The sequence below is a fragment of the Myiozetetes cayanensis genome, unplaced genomic scaffold, assembly GCF_022539395.1.
Source record: "Myiozetetes cayanensis isolate MyiCay16 unplaced genomic scaffold, myiCay2020 scf42, whole genome shotgun sequence".
Taxonomy (NCBI): Eukaryota; Metazoa; Chordata; class Aves; order Passeriformes; family Tyrannidae; genus Myiozetetes; species Myiozetetes cayanensis.
In genome coordinates this window covers 75999-96353 of record NW_026087654.1, presented here as the reverse complement: position 1 = coordinate 96353, position 20355 = coordinate 75999, and the positions used below count along the sequence as shown (strand labels likewise).

The 20355-nt window shown below is 38.8% G+C and overlaps 1 protein-coding gene across 6 annotated transcripts in view; it reads left to right on the top strand.

The window, feature by feature from the left end:
* Nucleotides 1-20355, top strand: part of GAB1 (GRB2 associated binding protein 1) — a 100056-nt gene that overhangs the window by 65793 nt on the left and 13908 nt on the right. For 5 of the 6 annotated variants that reach the window (XM_050330630.1, XM_050330627.1, XM_050330626.1 and 2 more), the window contains exons 3-6: nt 3137-3350; nt 10515-11119; nt 13045-13130; nt 13331-13634. In XM_050330630.1, the coding sequence (XP_050186587.1) occupies nt 3137-3350; nt 10515-11119; nt 13045-13130; nt 13331-13634 (1209 nt within the window). The remainder of the gene's footprint in view (nt 1-3136; nt 3351-10514; nt 11120-13044; nt 13131-13330; nt 13635-20355) is intronic. The other variant, XM_050330628.1, reaches the window with a different exon arrangement.

Genomic DNA, 20355 nt, shown 5'->3' with positions numbered 1-20355 from the left:
GCTTTAGACTAAATTCACTTGCTCTTTAAATCAGGCATGAGCCCACACTATTTAACACATACAAAATGCCTGTATGAGGATGAATTTCAGATCAGAAATTTGGTATTTTAATAGTTTAATGTTCTGTCCACTGGGAAAAAAAAAAAAAAATCAACCAAACCACACCCAAACCCCACAACACAGCTGTAGGAGGATCAGGGATTTTATCAAGTGGTATCTGTGTCAAAAGAAATGAGGCAGCTCATCAGAAGGAAGATGTCCCTAACGATCCATTAACATTTATGGGCTCGAAATCCTTGCTCAGAGAACAGACCATGAAATTTCTAGACAGGTGAACAGCATCACCTCTAATATTCAGTAACAATCGAAAGGCAAAGGTTGGCATAGGAATAGAATGAATTATTGTTATGTCTTTGTAAATCAGTAAGAGTGTCCCAGACCTTTCTCTGTGCTTTTGATGCAAGAGTTAGTTTCCTTTCTCAGGAAAAAAAATAATAGAGCTAGGAAAGGTGAGGGTGAATGGAAACCAGATCTGCAATGAAATGGCTTCTGTACCAGGAAAATTAAGCAGCACCAACTCAGTAAAACTGTGACAAAGATGTGTAAAGTTGGGAATGGGGATTGTGAATAGGAGGCAATTGTTCACTGTTTCTCTGAAGATGGGAGCTGAAGGATATCAAGTGAAGCTATCAGGCAGCAGATTTAAAATAAAGTGGTTTTCATGACACTAGTAATAATGTGCAGACCTCACTGCCACAGAAGGGTAGTAGAGACCAAAAATAAAAAAGCATTCAAAAAAACCAGGAGAAATTCAGAAAACAGTGTGTCAGGGGCTGGCCAGCATTGGTTGTGGTGCAGCCTCTGCATTGGGGTGCCCCAGAAGTTGGGGGTCATACATCAGGCTTGATGTCTGCAACAGGCCACCATCAGACATGGCATCGTGGGCCTCAGAGAACACAGCTCTGTGCCAGGATGTTTAGCCTAATGTTTGGTCTGCACCACCGTGCCTCATTTCACCAATCACAGCTTATAACCAGCCTGTAACTTCTTTTTCTTTCTCTCTCACGCACACTTTTTTCTCAATGTAGTTTTTTCTTTCTCCAAATTTGTTGAATACATTGGTCCTCTTTAAAAGATTTTGAAATTATTTTTCCCTGGAAAGTTACCCTTGAGTCTTGCTGCTCTTCCTGGGAATGCCAGTGCACGGCCTGTTTAATTGCATTGGTGTCACGTAGGCATGCATTTTGCTGTATACCTGTTGGACTCTCCTGACTACGCGAGGTCTGATTGACACACCCATCTTCCCTGGAAGCCCCATGGACGTCCTGTTTGATGTCTTTTTTTCTTCTTGTGTGAACTTGGCACCACGCAGATTTAATGACGTGAAAGCTGTGTGTAGTCGGGGACAAGGAGCAGGGGTGGGGACCATGGTACATCGAAGCGCTTGAGGATCTTGTCTGTAAGTGTGGTCAAAGAATGAGACTGTATTTGGCAGAAAACCTTTCCTCTCCATTCTCAGTCCTGCATTCCTCAGTTCTGGAGGGGACAGGACAGAGATAGGTGTCCTTTCTCTCCACTATCTCTTTTCCAGGAGCAAGAAGTACACACATGGTAGGTCCATTCAGGCACCTCTCCATTCCTGCTGTTTAACCCCAGCATTAGGAGAGTCAAGAAATATCAGTAGATGCCTCAAATAGGCTCTTTTGAGCTCTTGAATTTCCTAAATAATAGAAAATTGTTCAAGTCCCTGGATACAGTCTGGTTCTGCTTTTCTCCTGCTAACTAGCTTGATGGTTAGGTCACGCATAACCTTTAATAAAAGCTTTTTTTTTTAGGTTATCCTACCTTTTCAGGTAGGTTGAGTTGAAGAATTTTCATACACCTAGACTTCTTCCACCCACATGGGTGTGGTGGGATTTAATTTCTGAGCCTGTGTAAGTGCCATGGGAGTTCAAAGCAAGTGCTGCTATTTTTATTTCCACGTCTAAATCACTTGTACCTAGTGTACACAGAACTGGAAGCAGGAGGGCTATTTTCTGGGCTGCTCATCTGGTTCTTCCCAGAATAGTGCTGGAGTTACTTTGTAGTGCATACCTGGCCTGTAAGCCTAATAGGAGCAGGAGCAGTCTGCATATGTTCATTTAAACAATGCTAATAAAAAGCATCCATTCTTAGGATGTGCAAATTGGAATGTACAATGAGTTGCAAGTACAGGGGAGCCTTGATAATTGAGGAATAATTTGCTTAATTATGTTGTTCTTAATCAATGTGTCATTAAAACAATGAAAAAGTTAAATGATTGTTTAATGTCTGTCAATATTTTCTAGTCTCCCAGATAATTAAATAGTCAGGATAAATGTATTTGGGAGGAAAAAGAGATATTACTTTAGAATATACATGGATAGGAAGTGCATAAGAATTATAAAGATAAGGTTATTTAAAAAAAACCACAATCCAACACCTCCTTTACTCCTGCAAGAGAAACCCAAACCAAGCCAAAACAAAACAAGGGAAAAAACCCCAATCCAATCACAACTGCTTCATTTATTGCATTACAGTAAAAAGTTTGGCTTGGTCGAGCATGGTACCTGTTGTACCTCTGCATTATTTTTATACTTCTAAGGAATCTTCCTTTGCAAAAGCAGCGTTTTTCCTGTTGCTTTTCAGATACTGAGAGTGGCCAGTTCTTGCCTGGTGACTAATCTCAAATGTTGAAGTCACCTTGATCAAAAAGGGAGGAATACTTTGCAAGTGCTGACTCAGGTTGCGATATAACTTATAATAACTTATAGGCCTTTGTCTGCTCTTGATTAAAACAACAGATTGGTGTTTTTAGCTGTACTACCACACCTGTCAGCATCTTTGTTCTTTCTGTGACCAGAAAGCAGGTAAAATAAGTCACTAAATAAGGCATACTTAAGAAGTTGATTGCAGTTTGAAAATCTAATGATTTATATATAAATTTAATTACTTTGAAATGAGTCTTAATATCCAGATGTTCTCATGACCACCCATTTTGACAGGTTTGAATTAAAGCCCAAGAATTTTCTCATCCTCTGTTAATAATTTTCTTTTTGTAGTACTGAAAGACTATTTATTCACTGTATAAGGAATGCTTTGCTCCTGTGTTTTGCAGATGCTGTGAAGCCACCAGTCAGTTCTTTACAACCATCTGCTGAGTTACCCTTGCCCATCAACACTTCACCACCTTCCATGCAAGCAGAATCTTCCCTACCTTCTCCTTACCGGCTTATTAACATCCCCCCACTGGAGTCTTCCTCCGGTCAAGAAGATCCTCAAGACTACTTACTGCTAATAAACTGTCAAAGTAAAAAACCTGAACCCATGAGGTAAGTGACTTTTATTTCTTAATAACATTTATTTGTATTACAAGCCAACATGTTTGTGCTAAAAGCACTTTTTTATTGCCAAAATATTGAGCATTCGGATGCACATAATCTATCCAAGGAAGCTGCCTGTAACTTCTGCTTCTTTTCTTTCTGTTCTTGAACTTTTTGCAGAAATAGTAAATTGTTTGATCAGTGCTAGACCCATGGTGTGTTCTTCAAAAGGGTGGGCAGCAATTGCTTGAATGAAGTGTAGGAATAATGCAATGATCCAAGCATTTCATTGTAGCTTGGAGTGGTGCATGGCACAGAGCTGAGAAGTACCCTTTCTTTAGCCACAATCTGGTGTGCTTAATCCAGTTTAAGACCAGAAAAACCTGGAAGAATTTAGCCTTTCTCCCTTCTGGTATTTAGTGCCCCAGTTTTGCCAGTAAAAGCTTTCATGGAAGGGATTTAGAAAACATGCTGATATTTGTTATCACCTGCCAGGTTACCACCTCACTGAATGCAGCAATCTTCAAGTGGTATTTGTTTACCATTGCTAGCATGGGTCAGACTCTCAAGCAGGAGTAAAAGGCAATTATTTTGTGATAATTAAGAATGCAGGAGGCTGAAACCACACTATTTTCGTGTTCTGAATTTTAACTTTTTCCAAATAACAGATTTTTAAAAGCAAGCTCAAATAACCTTTATTTTCTGCTGAATAAAGAGTACCTACATAGTCAGCTCTCCAGAGAAGTGTGCAATAGGAAATTTTAAGGAAATAATTTAGAACTTCTACTGAATTAAATGTCTATTTATTTCTTCAACTGCTACTTCTAGCTTAAATAAATGCAAGCACCTCCTGCATAGAAGATGTTCATGGTAGCTACCTGGGAAGTATCACTATGTTTTGCTAGAATGGATCACCATGGCCATTCCTGGAGTAGCTGCCCAGGGACATAGTGGAATTTGTGTTCTCTTTAAAAAAACGTCAAAAAACCCAAAAAACACCAACCGAAAAAAAAAAAACAACCAAACAAAAGAACCACAATTGAACTTGACTGGACAAGCTCCTGAGGAGCCTCACCTGATTTTGAAGGGTGTTGCTTAGAGGTATTGGAAGAGCTGGAGCAGATAATCTCCAAAGGTACCTTCTAACCTTGAGTATTCTGTGGCAGAGCCCTATAAATCCCTCTGGCAAACTTCTTTTCTGCAGTAATTTCAAATAAAATCTGCTGGAGTATTTCCAGAAAAATAAACAAAACGTCATACTATTTTTGTGATTGCAGACAAGTACATGGAAGCTGAGAAAAACTTCCTTTCAAAGTGTTTTCATGAGTATTTCACATATTTCCTTAGGGCCATACCTTTTAGTGGTGGTGCCTTCTTCATCAAAACCTTGATGCTCTGCCAGTTTTCCCTCTGCCATGTGCTCTGTGCTCCCTTGGCATTTTTATCTTGCTCTGTTGTGCCTGAGGAGTTTCCTGCTCCACTTACTGACTATTACATGGTGGAAAAGTATCCGCCCTTCACAATCTTCCCTATACAAACAGGCAGTGAGCCCACAGTTCCCCCAGAGTATGGAATGTGCAGGTTACAGGCAGCATGGTGTGCCCTAAAAACTCCTGCAGGAGAAGGGGAAACCCAGTGTCTGCTTTCTCACTGTTTAAAGGTTTTGGTGTTTAGTGATGTTTAGAAGCTGATAGTGCCCAAGAGGTATGTCACTGTTTCTGCCAAAAGCTTTTAAGAGTTTGGTATTGGTTCCAGAACATCTTGGCGGAGGAATCATGACTTTCATTTCAGAATGGCCCATCAGAAATGTGTCTGAGTGCCCGTTTGCTTCTGTGAGGGATGGGCAGCAGAGCAGAAGTTTTACACCACCACAGGAAGTCTGTTTTTAGGAATTATGAAGGCTGAGATGTGTAATTTACTTTCTGACCTGATTTCCGCAGTTATGTGATAAGTGGGTTAAGTAGGGGCTGAGGAGACCATGAAAGGGGACACAAAATGTGGCAAAGTAGAATGTCCATACATAACCTACAAAATTTCTCAGTGACGACACTGGTGACACAGGGGAGAAGGTGTTGGCGCAGGCAGAAAGTCCAGTGGAGGTAAAATGCCCTGTGAACTGAGAAAGAACTGATCAAAATCTTTGGGAGTGTAGAGGTTGTTTAAATGAATGATGGTTTTATAGGAACATTTGAAGACAATGAAACATTGGCAATGTGATCACTTGGATATAATATGGGCTTAGTGTATTATATGTAACTAAATTCACTAAGTAGCTATGTCCTTTCATTATAAAGGCTGTAATAATGAAAATTCAGAATAATATTTGTGCTGGAATTTCAGTTCCACCTAAAAGGATAATTTATGTTTTATGTCTGGTAAAGTAGGTATTCTGCTGGATTTGGGCCAGAGTGTAGAGCATATAGACCTTTTCCAATGGAATTAGACCTTTGTTTATGTGTGTATCATGTTACTAAGATGATCAGTAAGAGTGCACTCTGTGCACTACCCCAGTCCATATCCTTAAAAGCAAAGAAAAAAATGAAATGGCTGCATCATTTTCCTAATAATTTCCAGGCTTGGAGCAATATATCTGTGTATTTCATAAAGACTTAGTGCAAAGTGCAGAGCTAAATAGCTGTAATTAAACAGGCAGGTACTGTTAATTAAATGATTTTATTTCTGTGATGTTTTCCCTTTAGACTTAAAAGTTGCCAATATGCAGAGGGAATGTTTTCTATTCTAATTCTGCATTTTACTTTATAGGTGATCTGGGAACCACTGAATTTTATTTCAAGGCTTTGAGGTTCTTTTCTGGGTGAGATGGGTAACTGTGAAATATAGAGGAAGTATCCAAGCTGCCTCTTTGGAATTTTTTGAGCATTGTGGTGTTTCAGAACTAGTAAATAGTTTTGAAATGCTTCATTACAGTGTCATGCAGTGCAGCGCATACTGTTGTGAGAACATCTTGGATGCAGCAGTTGCAGCTGTAACAATCATTCTGTATTTTGTCTAAAATAGTTTTATGCTCTGATCACCCTTGACTTGAGAAAGAGCATTGTTTGACTGTAACATTTAGTGAGATTTTAAGGTTTGCATTTGGATCCTAGAAAGGAAAATGCAGCCAAAGACTGTTTCCAACGCCGTTATTGTTCTGGCTCATTCGAGGGGTATACTGAAATACTAAACACTGTCTTCCTCGTCTTTCCTACGTTTATGAACCAGCCAAGGATCACCCTTTCTCTCAGAAGAAGAGCAGGAATACCTGCTATTAGAAGACTTTGAAAGTAAAAAGATTCCACTGCAGTGAGTGAACAGTAGCCATTCTTGGCACACGTGTGAGAAATTAATCACAGAGCCATTAACTTGCCTGAAAATATTGTTTGTTTGAGATGCGTCTTGCATGGTGTTCTGTGAGTTTTAACAGAAGAACCTTGTAACTTTGGCTTGCATTTTCTGGAAAGAAAGCTGGGTTATTATTTATTTATATATCTCCCACATTTTTTTTCTGTGCTTGCTCATTTGTCCCAGATTGCTGGCACATAAGAGCAGTTTTGCTGCCATTTCGTTCGTAATATTCTGTTTAATCGGTCATATTGATTCCTGCAGATGGGAAAAGAATCAGCTGAAAAGGATGAGTGGTCAAGCCAACCTGAATACAGTATTTTTAAAAATGGGATGATTGCCCTCCAGATTAAAACATTTCTTAAACGTTTTTTTACTGGGTCTCTGTCAACATGTAGTCTTTAGCACATGGATGCTTTTCACTGGATTCCCCTTGCACCTCCTCTCTGTGCACCTTAATGCCTAGTCCTTCTAGTCCAGCAGGCTGTACAATATTCTTTTCTTGATATGTGGAAAGAGATGTCCAGTAAGGTAATACTGGGTAAGGGGTAGTTTGGCCACTTAGCATAATTTGGAGATGTGTGATGCCCACATGTGATAACACTGAATTCATCTCATAGCCATCCTCTGCTTGTAAAGTGAGGAGTTATCATTGTGTTATATCCAGCCTTGCCATTATTTTAAACTGAGGAACTAAAAAAATTAATGCTTATCTTAATAACAAATTGGAATATTTAAGGCAATTGTTGGGTTTTTTTACTGAGCTATACTAAAGTGCTTGGTAAAAATTAAAATTCCCAAAGTAGAGAAGGCATCCTGTCAAAAAAAAAACCAAAACAAACAACCAACCAAAAAAACCCCCATGAGTAAAGTTTGTTCCTGTTAACTATGCATTGTGCATTTTCAGAATTGTACATGGTGTTCTTATCGTGATCAGTCGTTAATGCTGATTTTTGAAAACTAGTTAATGTTCAGAGGCTGAATTCCCTGTCTCTGTTTGGATTTAAACTGCTTTCTTTGTTTCAGACTCTCTTCAAACTTTTAGTCTTCCAAAATCTGGTTGGTTACAACCCATTCATATTTTGAAAACTGTTTCAGTAGACTGAGAAGTTGATTCCAAAAGTTTACTTTAAAAATTGTGAAGTAAATCAGAAATACCCTCTTACAATGAGAAATGTAAGTTGTTGCCATGAGCTAAGCAAATTACAGACCTGGCTGTCCTATGTGTCATGGTTTTTGAAAGTCTTCTAAGTGCTTGTGGTCGAGGAGAAGCACCATCCACTTAGAGCCAGAAAAACTCCTATATTCGAAATAACATTTGTTGCTCGCATAGGATGGGTAATCCTTAAGCACTGGCATTGTACATGTGCTGTCGTAGCATTTTGAGCTATGGTTATATAGTCCTGCATGTTTTCACAAGATAAATGTAGTGTTTATGTTTTATTTCCGTAGTTTTAGAACTTTTTTCATTTTAAAGTATATCCTAGTGAAGTGGAACTAATAATTTTGGTTCTGCAATTGATTGTCAGTGTCCAGCTTCTCTAGACTGCCCACTTTATTTTTATAGCGTAAAAAACAAGAGATCCCGATCCTTGCCACACTTGCTCATGTGAAAAACAGTTGACTTTTGCTGGGATTTCAGTCTGAATGAATATCATAGAACTGGAAGAGTACATCTGGAAAGCGAGGAACTCCTGAATCAATTCTTTGAGTAAAGAGGAAGGGCTGCAGGGGGGGCTGAGCTCAGTATTACTGGTCACACTTTTGACGATTTATTACGCAGTCTGTAACCTTGTGTAATTCCTTCAGTCCTATATGCTCTATTTTTTCAAGGGTTTTAAACCTCCAGTGGTTCATTCATGAATTTTTGAAGCTCTGAGGCAAAGGGAGTAAACTGTTAACAAACAAGAGATACATTTTTTCATGGTCAGCCTCCGAGGGAATATAGAAAGTTTCACTCCCCTGGTTGTGCCAAGGATAAAGAATGAGAAAATTCTCATATTTTTGGGGGGAGTCTACTAAACTAATGCAGATTAATGTTCTGAGTTGCCTAGAAACCAGTTCTGACCAGTAAGACAGAACTGAAAACTATGTTTAAAATAATAACCAGAGCATTTTTCTACTGGAAAAAAGTGTCAAACTCCCTAAGAATAAGGAGAAGGTGATATAACTGCAGTGAGCGAACTCTCATAAGCTGCTCATCCTGATGGAAGATTGTATCTCTGCTGTTAAACAAAACAAAACAGTTCTGTTGGTTGGATGAATGACATTTTTCTTGACTGCAGATGTCCATTCCAAGCTAACCATGTTGGTTCCCTTGATAGCTGTTAGAGAGGCACTTTGGGAGGGATTCCTCTGGTTTAGATGGATATTTGAGAAGAAAAGACTGTGTTTCACAGAGTCTCCATTTCTCCGATGACTGCAGAGGAAACCTAAATGAAAAGCTAAACTGGATTCCTTTCTCCTCAGGTTGCTAGAACCCTGGGAGATAAACTCAATTGTCCTTTGAGAAAGTTAGTTTTGTGCAAACTTATTGACAGATGAAATTTGTATAAAATATTGGTTGTGATTCCTCTGAGGTAGAGAGGAATCTAAGGGGGGAAATGCTTCTTGTGGTAGTCTATGTATTTTATTCCTCAGAAGTTACGGAACTGTGGGGTCCAGTTGCTTAATTGAGCTTAGTGAAATAGCAGGTGTTCACTGATACACATGCATGATGAAATACTTACATATGTATGTGTATATTAACACAATGTATTGTGCTAATGAAAATAGGAAATACCATGGTATGATTGATAAAAAAGTGTATGGACTGCCTTAACTCCACCAGTGTTAGTATTTGCTGCTGTCTTGACTTTCATTTAAACAAGGAGTCCAATACAGAACTGAGACCAGTAACAACAGAAGTTCTCTGCCTGGAGCACAGTAACTGGGGAGGTTTACAAAGAAAATAAAATCATTGCAATCTGGTTACTTTCCACGTAAGCTTACTGGTAGTAAACTTAGTAAACATTAGTACTGGTTAGTACCAGTACTAGTGAGTGCTATTCTCATAAAAGAATTTCCTAAGAAATCAAAGGTAAACAGCTGTGCAGCTTTATCTAACACCACTGCTTTAATTTGCATTCAAGACAAAAGCACTCTGTTGCACATGCAACGTATGGATTTTTTTTCCCTCAAAGAGCATACTGTTTTCCTCCTATTTATCTTCTTATCTCTTACTTCTCTTTCCTTTACGTATTTCAAATGAGTTTTATATGGTCAGTACAACTTCAGGCATGCATTTAAGAGCATTACAAGCAGTCATGTTTTTTTCCTCTTAACATCTTTTTCATACTGATTAGAACTAGCAAGTACTGCAAACCCAAGAATGGAGTGTCTTACTTTTACCTTTAATAGTGCCATTAAAAAGCTGCTAGTTTCCAGCATGGGTTAAAAAATAATAATAAAAAAAAATCCCCTCAGCCCCCCCCAAAAAATAAAAAAATCCCCCAGCTACCCGAAAAACTGCTCCAAATTGGCATCTTGGAAATCACTTGCTTTATGAAACATCAACCTGTTGTGGAGCTGTTTGTAAAGCTCCATAGTTGTGTTACATGTTTCACATGCATGGATTTGTATGTATGTAGTCACTTAGGATCCTTAAGCACTACTGTTTGTTTGATAATTGAGTTCCTGCATCTCATTAAAAAAAAAACAACAAACAAAACAAAGCAAATTGGAAGACACTGACAGACTTTTTAGTTGTTTATATTCCAAATGTTGTGTCTACTGTTTGTAATGTTTGTTTTTTCTTTGTATTGTTCACCAACACTTTAATCTCACATATAGATCTCACGCTGACTCGGCAAAATCCAGCTCTTCTGAAACAGACTGCAATGATAACTTGCCCTCCCACAAAAACCCCGCTCCCTCAGCGAGCAAGCACGCTGTGAACGGCTTCTTTCCGCAGCAAGGGGTCTACGACTCCCCTCCTTCTCGGACCGGACTGACGCTGGCAGACTGCAGCCTCTATAACCTGCCCAGGAGTTACTCCCAGGATGTTTTACCCAAGGCAGCGTCTCCGTCCGGGACCGACGCAGAAGGAGAGCAACACGTTTTCAACGCGCCGTCGGCAACATCTTCGTTGGACGCGCAGATGAGACACGTCTCCATTAGCTACGACATTCCCCCCACACCTGGAGGTACTTATCAGATTCCACGAACTTTTCCAGAGGGAACATTGTCTCAGACTTCAAAACTGGAGACTATTCCAGATATTCCTCCACCTCGGCCACCAAAACCTCACCACGCTGCAGATCGTTCTCCTGTGGAAACATGTAGCATTAGTCGCACTGCTTCCGACACGGATAGCAGTTACTGCATCCCCACAGCAGGAGTGCCGCCCTCCCGCAGTAATACCATTTCAACTGTAGATCTGAATGTCTTTCGGAAAGGTCAGTAGTCCGTGCTTTATCCCGCAGAATTTCTGTGTTAAGCGGTGTGGTCTTGTGAGGAATGATGGGATATGAATGATATGAGGGGCGTTTCTAGCCCTTCGAAGCAAGTGTGTAGCCCTTCACAAGGCCTGTGGTCAAAGTATGTAAGAAAGAGGAAAAAGAGATTATTAAAGGGAACCATCAAAACAGCAAAGCACAGAACGTCAATAAGGGATGAACGTTGCACCGTGACATTTGGTCTTGGCTAAAAATATTTGAAGATCTAGACATATTTATGGTGTTACTCATCTTTAGAAAACAGCAGTGAAGAACTAATCTTTTTTTTTTTCTGATACCTAATAAGTTTGTATCACTGAATTCAATACTGCCATTATCAGTCTTTCAGAATGTCCAAAGTGAGGTTGGTAAATTGTGGTCTAATCTGCAGAAACTGAAAGAGTTTCATGAAAGTCAGTGGGACTTGGTGTATACCCAGAGCTTTGAAATCAACCCTTATTTGGTGATCATTGCCACCAATGTTTATTTCTCTTCTTGTGATTGATACACTTAGTGCAGTTTTTAAGTAAAACTGAAGTTGTACCTTGTGGCCACCTAAATGTTGGTATTCCAGATGTGCTGTCTTGTGTATTGTCTTGTTAACCACATTTGTGCTGAGTTTCATCATTTTTTTAGGTTCCTGAAGCAGATGGGTATTACAGTGTTATTTTTAGAGTGAAATTCTAAGCTGGTAATGGTGGATGCTAGTGTTAAAGGTCTTTTTAAAGAGAATTGTTTGAGTTGTGCTAGGTATGGGATGGGAGGCTGAAATGAGGGGATGGGGACAGGGCTTTTAGAGGAGGCAAAATACAGAGTAGATGTGACATACAGGTGCTCAGATAGTATTGTCCTGCTTGTCATTCATTTTGTAGGCTGAGTGTAATAATATTGGTAGTTGATAGCATTTTAAAACTACAAAGTTACACCCTGAAAGACCCTTGTTTGCTCTGTTTCCCTTCTTTCATTTTTCCAAGTTTATGGGTGAGTATTCCTACACTAAAGCTGAGATTCTCTGCCTCAGGAAAAGTAGCTTTTCTGAAAATATTATTTTAATTTGATGCTCAACAGCAGAGGTGTTTATTTTTCCTCTGAGGTGGAAATCTCAAAAAAATCTTCAGAGTTTTTTCACAGGGCAAGGTGGGGCTAAAACCCATAGTTTTCCCAGTTTCTATATTGGCACCAGGAGGAGGGGCATGCCTGTTGCAGGATAAGGCAGCCTGCCACCTGCATGGATGAGCAGCACCTGGGATCCAGATGCCTCACAAACACCCCTGTGCACCAAAGAACCAGACACAAAGCTCAGGATCTTCTTAATGGGGACTGCCAGGAGCCCCAGTTCCAAAAATGGAGGGATCTCTGCTTCTGCAGCAGTTTGTTCCAGTTGAAAGCCCCTGGAGACCACACTGGGGAGCTGAGAGAAGGGATTCACCTGTTCCTGCAACAGATGGAATCCTGTTGAATCAGCACTTTCAAAGGGAAGGGTGTTGGTCAGGAAACCTTTCTTCAAACCCTGAACTACATCTGCCATTTGTTTATTTTAGAATTGCTTTCTTATGGGGGCCCAGATTCTGACTCTTACCCTGAGTTCATACAGGTGCTCGTTCGAAAGAAAGACTTTGCTGCTTCTTTAAAAGCAAAAATTCCTTTTCCTTTTCTTGTCGTGGAAAACTGCCACCATAAGAGCTTCACGTTGTGACTGATGGGCTCCAAAGTAGTTTGTGAACACAGCCCTCCCAAGTACAGATAAAATCTATGGGCCACAGCTTCAGGAGGCTGTTTGTATGCTCTCAGAAGCAGACAGTAAATAACAGTAGACTCTGGATGCCTGGTGCCAAGTGACAGGAAAAAGGATGATAAATAGCCACTTTCTCTTCTTGTTTCTTTAGAAATTAGTTCTCAAGACTGTTATGATATTCCACGAACGTTTCCGAATGACAGATCTAATTCATTGGAGGGCTTCCATAACCACTTTGTAAGTATGACTTGATCTGATGTGAGGCGACAGTGACAGTGCTTGAATGCTCTTGGTTCCTGTGTAAAAAAAGCAAGCTGTACAGTGTTTGTGATTTTTCAGTTTCATTATTAATCTGAGTAGATTAGGTTAAAAAACTCATATGATTCACAGCTGATTGCATAACTTATTTTGTTAAAGGAAATATATGTTAATTCTAGAAAAACAGAAGCATGTTGACAGTGGGAAGTGTTTCAAGTGAAGAACTAGATGAAAATTATGTCCCAATGAATCCCAACTCTCCTCCACGACAGCATTCCAGCAGCTTCACTGAACCCATCCAGGAAACAAACTATGTACCAATGATACCAGGCACGTTTGATTTTCCATTATTTGGAAAGCAAGTCCCTCCTCCTGCTCACATGGGTTTCAGGTCCAGTCCAAAGACCCCTCCCAGACGGTCGGTACCTGCTGCAGAATGTGAGCCACCGCCAGTGGATCGGAACCTCAAACCAGACAGAAAAGGTGAGGAAAATGTCCAATAGAAGCTAATTTTTATCATCTAAGAAAATAGCATAGCTCTCCCAGCTTCCAATTAGTGGAATATTACCATATTTTTAGAAATTATTTTAGAAATAATTTTTATCCTATGAGATAATTGTAATACAAAGGGATCTTAGGATTATTTTTAACTATGTTAAAACATCACAATAGCAATATCAAATACAAGCCTAGGTTTATACTATAGCCCTATAGTTACTTTAGAAAAAATGACACAGAATTGCTGACATTTAGAGGTGTGGGTCCTTATACATAGGAGACACTCATGATGCAGAGAGAACCCACAAGGAATTGGATAAAATAGAGGTTTAAAGCCATAACAATGCTTGGTACAGGAGCATTTTCACTTTAGAAGGCCCTTCCAAATCTATCCTAAAAGATTAATCTCTTAAATCTGGTGCATACTATGTTTACTTTTCCTTTAAATAAGGGTTATTTGGGTGACTGGTGTTCTTAAGGAACAAAGAAGATAGGGTTTCAATATGTCTATAAGAGATACTTGTATAGAGAATCACTAATAGATAACTTGGACTTTCCAGTTCAGCTGAAATTTTTTATCAGCCGTCTTGTCAGAAATACAGACAAATGCTTAAGGAATTCATTTCCCCTACTATGCAGTTTTTCAGACAAGATAACTAACTTTCTTGTAGAAGTGGCAACTAAAGAACGTTAGGTCAAATATCTGTGCTATTTTGCATATGAGTAAGTCCTATTTTTAATCTTATGCACTTGAAAAAATTAGTATTTACATTGAGAATACCTGACTTCATTGCAGGAAAGCTTGATGGCAAATATTCAGATGGTTCAAAATATTCACTAGCTGAACACTAATTTAAGTGTTTTTACCACTAAGTGAAAACAGCCTGTAATTAAGGGAAGGAGATAGTATCATTTATGGTATAGATGAGCTCAGTGTGAAATTGAATGTCTCATTCTGCCTGCCCATCTTCAGAAAGTGAGGCATGGCCTTTTTCAAGACCTTGGCTCTATGCATGTGTCTAATTGTTTCTGTGTTACCAGGCAGTAGTTTTGCGTAGTTCTTAAGAAATACTGGACAGTAACAGATTGAAGAAAGCTGATAATGGAAAATATTCTCAAAATAAGCACTGAACTGATTTAAAATATTTTCCCTGACTGGCCAGTTTGTGTATTTTACTGATAAAATGTTTGACCTTCAAAAGTAGTAAACTTCTTTGTTGAAAAGCATCTCACTTTTGCTGTTGGGCAGTGCAAAGCCGCCACACAGATGTCTGCTGGTGCAGCATCCTTGCTCTTGCATCTCTCTTTTTGAAGCTGAATCAGTGGTTCACATTCTGAAAGTGGCATGTAAGGCTCCTGCTTTGCTCCCATCCTCAAATGCTTTACAGCTAGAAAGACCTAGCTAACATCAGGGAAAAGATTTTTAGATGTGCTAACATACCTCTTTATAAGTATAGAGTGACTGGCTGAAATTTTTGCCTGTAGACTTTTAGAACTTCTTGTCACTGAAAAATAATAGGATTATTTAATGTAATTTATAAGATAAAATAATTTTAAAGTAAAACTGTCCCTAAAAGTAAATATTGTATAGTAAATGCTTAGGGTCTACAAAAAAATCCATGAAAATCTTGAGCTACCAAGAATGGTAATGATTCTAATTTATCACTGAGGGTTTTATCTCAGTAACACACACACACACACACACTGCCTCACTCAAATTTTATCAAGTGCATTACTGTGAGTTTTCCACTGTTGTGAAGAGCAGATATGATGACACATCAGAATGGTAATATATTTCCATTTTAGTAGTTGAGTTCTTCATGCAAATAACTCCTTCCAGATATACCTTTGGGAAAATAAAACTGCAATTTCTTTTGAACTAAAGTAGGATAAAACTCTTGTTTAAGTGCACCCTTACCTAACTAAAACAAGCGTGTGCTTTATATTCTTCTGTGTTGCTTTTTCAGCTTTCAAGTTCTTGTAGCAGCTTCTATTATCAGGTCGTTTCTGCTTATGTAAATGTACTGCAATGCTCTTCTGCTGCAAATGAGTGCACAGAAAGTATCGAGTTGGCCAGTAGGTTCAATAAATCTTTGGCAGACACAGAAAGGGAGGAAATGGAACATAAAATATTTACCTTCTGGGTATTGCTCCATTAAATATTGGGGTTTTTTTAATATACCATTGGTTCAAGAATTTGTATTGAAGACTACTGGTGCTTCTCTAAGAGACGGTGTTACCACAGAGATCAGGTGTGTTGGGGCAAGGTATTGTGAGGGCACATCTCACGTTCTGTTGGCAGAAGGTGCTGTATCTCTTTTTATTGGTTACAGATTGCTGGGAAAGTAGTGTTTGCACTACCTCCATTTAACAATTGCTCTTTGGTAGCTATGAGAACTATCACCTTCGCCTTTCAGATGAGCATTAGCTTTAGCTCAGTCGTGTTGGTGTGGGCCAGGGAATTTTGTTCAGTGCTAAAAATGCATTTGACAAAGAAATAATGCAGTGAAACTAGCAGATAAAGAAAGAATATACTGCTTTTTGTTGTCAAATATATGTGCTTAGCATCTCTTCTACTTTCCTTTGGTTTAAGGGCTTACAGCTCACAGGCAGTACAGTTTGACAAGAGTAGAAAATGGAGGGTTTGGTGATGGCAGGGCCCTTTCTCTGGCATACAGCCTGCTCTCCCCTTTGCTGTTCTGTTTTGTACACCTGACATGAAACAGATACTCACTTGCTTCTGGTTCTGCTGTCTTTGAAGAATAATGTGTCAGGCAGCAAGGACCTGGCTGTCTGTCCATCAGCAGTGACTGTAGGTGTGATGTCTTCACAGCTCTCATACAGCAGCTGACATTCAGGGCAATTTATCAAATCATTAATACTCTCCAAATTTCTACACTTATGTAGAAGTAGTGACTGACAGGGGACTGAGTTATGAAAAATCATTAACCCAGGTAAACTGAATGTAGGTAATAGGTCTAAAATTTGCTGAAGTACGTGCACATTTTTTTGAGGGGGGTACTAGTGCAGCCCAGCTGTGAGAGGTGTAGGTCCTTTGGTCTTCCCAGCTGGAGGAGTAGGCAGGGCCAGGAGCCATGGTGAGCCATCACATACACCGTGTCTTTTCCCACTGGATTTTAGAAGAGCTTTGCTTTAGAAAATAGATTAAAAATAGTAACAAAAAAGAAATGTATATATAAATAGCCTTGAGATTACACTACAGGTTCACATAGTTTCATTTTCTAGCTCACAGCTGCTTCTGTAAATAGAGGGAGCTTCCAGTACTTTCTGAAAAATAAAACTGCAGTTTTGAACCATGTTCAAAACATGGTGTTGGCTCCCTGCCCCAATAACTTGAATCAAAGCACTTTACTTTTTCTTTAGAGAAGCATACCAAAAGGTAAGTGAAGTACTACTTGGAACAAAATGGAGAGTGTTTGGCAGGTACTTTTCTGCATTCACCTGTAATTGAATGACCAAAAAAAAAAAAATCTTTTTAATTTAATTTTTTTTTCAGGGTGCTGTTTCTTTAGTCAAACAGAACCCTTGTCTGTATTGATTTTTGTATTTCTGCTTTTTGGCCGCTTTAGCTTGCCACGGTTGCATGTAGTCGTGATGTTAATTTGGAAGCGTGTTTGCTAGCAAAAGGCTTCGAGCAGAAGAAATATTGCATCCATCCATGCAGTTGAATCTTACTCACTGAATTGCTCAAAGACTGTGAAGGGTTCTGCCACAGAGCAATTGTGGCATTTGTTGTGAGAGTGACGTGTTCCTTCCTCAAAACACTATTTATCCAAAAAGGAGTAGTGGAAATTAAAGGTGCCCAAACATGGTGGGCAGCCAAGGCAGCAAAACCCACCAGATTCTCTTTTGTTCAGCCTATTTTAAGGAAAAGGTGCCTGGTCAAGAACTAAAGGAAAAAGGTGTGAATTCTTTTTTATAGCAAGAAGCCTTTGAGTGATGCAGTATTTGAGATAGGGGTGTCTGTGAACCTCTGGGCATGCTAGTGACCCCCTCCTGCCCCAGGGTTTATTTCCAGGACTAGGGGGATGGAGTATGTCATCTTAAAACAAGACTTCAAGACCAAACATCTACAAAATAAGATTTTTTTAAAAAAAAAATTAACTGTTTAGGAGTCCTTATAGCTATGTGGCATCATCTCATCTGTCAAGTTGAAATCTGCGCTTGTCATCTTGATTGATAAAATGTAGTTTTTCAATATCTGAATCAAACTGTTAAGTCAGTGATGGAGTTGGGGATGGTGGAATTTACTTATTCAAAATTTCTGTTTGATGCCTAACTTATATTAACTTGGTAAATTCTTTTTTCTGAGGCCACTTCTACCAAAGTGGGTTTTTTAAGGTTCTGAAAAGAACTGTATGAACCACGGGCATATGGCTGAATTAACAATTCATAACCATGATGAAATGAAGTTAAAAAATTAATTTCATTCAACTGAATATAATATTGGAATGTAATGCATGAATGAATATAAATGTAATTTTAGTCATGTTTTTGATCCATAGTACTTAAAAAGACCTTATGAGAGAGTTCCATTTAGCACAGGTCCTAGTTCAGAGTCACGGGGAGCTGAGATAGAATGATAGCAGATTGCTGACAGTGGCAATACAAAATCTGGGAATCCCAGTTTACAGCATGGGTTTTGGGTAGGATTGCATAGATTATTTTGCTGAAATAACCATAGCCAGTGTAGTGCATTTTCACTTTTTTTTTTAAAGGCTCATATTTCAACAAAAATATATCAGCATTTAATCTGAGATGCTTCCTACAACTTAAGTCCATATGATTGCCTTTAAAAGAGGCTGCTGCTTGGCCCTGGCAATTTTCAGCCCAGCATGTGGTGAACTTGGATTTAGAGACAGTGAGTGATGCCCACATTTCTTTTCATGCCAAGAAAATACCCAGTTGCAGCTTGAAAACAAGAAAACAAACAAACAAAAGAAACCTAGGGAAAGGAAGAAAATTCTCATGGAGCTGGGAATTGTGATTGTTTTTAAAAACGTTAAAAATTTTATCTGGTTGTTTTTCTCATAGTTTTTTCTCATTTAAGATGTTAAAAGACAATTTCTGTGGTTAAACCACAAATATGTGGATTGCTTCTAAAAATGTGGCTGTACCTTGGCCATGACTCCTCATGAGCATCTCCCAAATGCATTAACTTCATAGAAAATTCCAGTTTTCTTTATGTAAGAGTATAGACCCACTTTGAAAAGGTATTTGTGTCCAGAGCTTTCCCGTGGCAGGAAGCACCTGCCACATTCTGGTCCCCAGAGGAGCCGCTGTGATGCTTCTGGGTGACCAGCATAATCACCCATTGTTTTAGTGCAGTAATGGTGCTGTAAAAATCCCAAGTAAAGTAGGTAGTTGTTAAGGAAATTAAGAATCCTCATTAATCATGGAGGCAGTTATAAATAGCCTAATAAACAGTTTCCTTGTTAGACACTCAGACATGTAAATATTTGAGTTGGACAGTGTGAACGTGTTACACGTCCTGATACAGGAGGAGCATCACACCAGCCTGAAATAAAACTTCAGAGAAACAGTTAAAGTATTTGTGAATGCTGACAATTCTTTTAAAATAATAAATAATAATAAAAAGTAGAAGCTGGCAATACTGCAGTGTTCTACACTATCTTAATTGTCTTGCATGTTCTTTAATAGAGGTTCACTTATGTTCTCAGTCTTTAGGACAAGTAGATATTGAAAAAATGTGCATGGTGGTTTTAATCAGCAGCAAGAACTGAACTAAAGATCTGTTAAAAATAAACTGTAATTTTTATGATGACTTTTTTGAAGAGAAGTGTTGTTCATTTTGCTTTTAAGAAATCCAGGCATTTAACCTTCATTTCTCTCTTGGAAACTCCTGTTCATTCTTTGTAGAAATTCTAAAAAATTCAGTTTTGGAGGGATGTTTTGGTGCTTCCTCAGAATTCCTAAACAAGTTGAATACAAATTTATTGAATTATGTTTTTCTTCTTTGATCCCCCCACAAGCTCCAAAAGCTTCCATTTAGCTGAAAATTAAACTTCCTCTGTGCCTTTACAAATTATTTCTACAAGTCTAGTTTTTACTTCATAGCTTGAAATGAAGTTTACATAACTCCTAGCTGCAATACTCCAGTCCTTAACTTGCAGCTGTGATTTGTCTTACAAACCTTTGAAACAACAAATAATTTCAGCAAAGATTTCATTTGGATGGCTGCATCGCAGCTGCAAAGGAAGCTCCGCTTTGCTGGACACAATGGCTTTAAGAAAATCAAACACACGAGCATTCTAAAGACAAACTGCAATACTTGCTCTGGTACTACCAGTAGAGATGGTAGTTTTTAACACCAAAGATACTAGGGAGAGCAGGAACAAGTGAGTAAGTGTAATAATGTCCTGTTTTTTTTCCTCCTCCATGGAGTTTTTCTTGTCTTCCTTGTTTGCTTATTGTTTTCTTTTAGGAAAACATAGATTTGATGCACATATTGTCATGCTGTTCCATTGGCTTTTTTATTCAGACAATGTTAGGCCTTACTTCTCCAGTGAATAGGTTAAATTCCATTACTTTTTTCATGTTTTGTTTTTGAAATCCCTTGTACTTAATGAATCTTAGTGCAGCTTTGAACTACCAATCAATAAACACTCCAGAACACTGTACTTTGTTATTGAATGCTTTTAGTTCATCATGCTTTGGGGGCTTT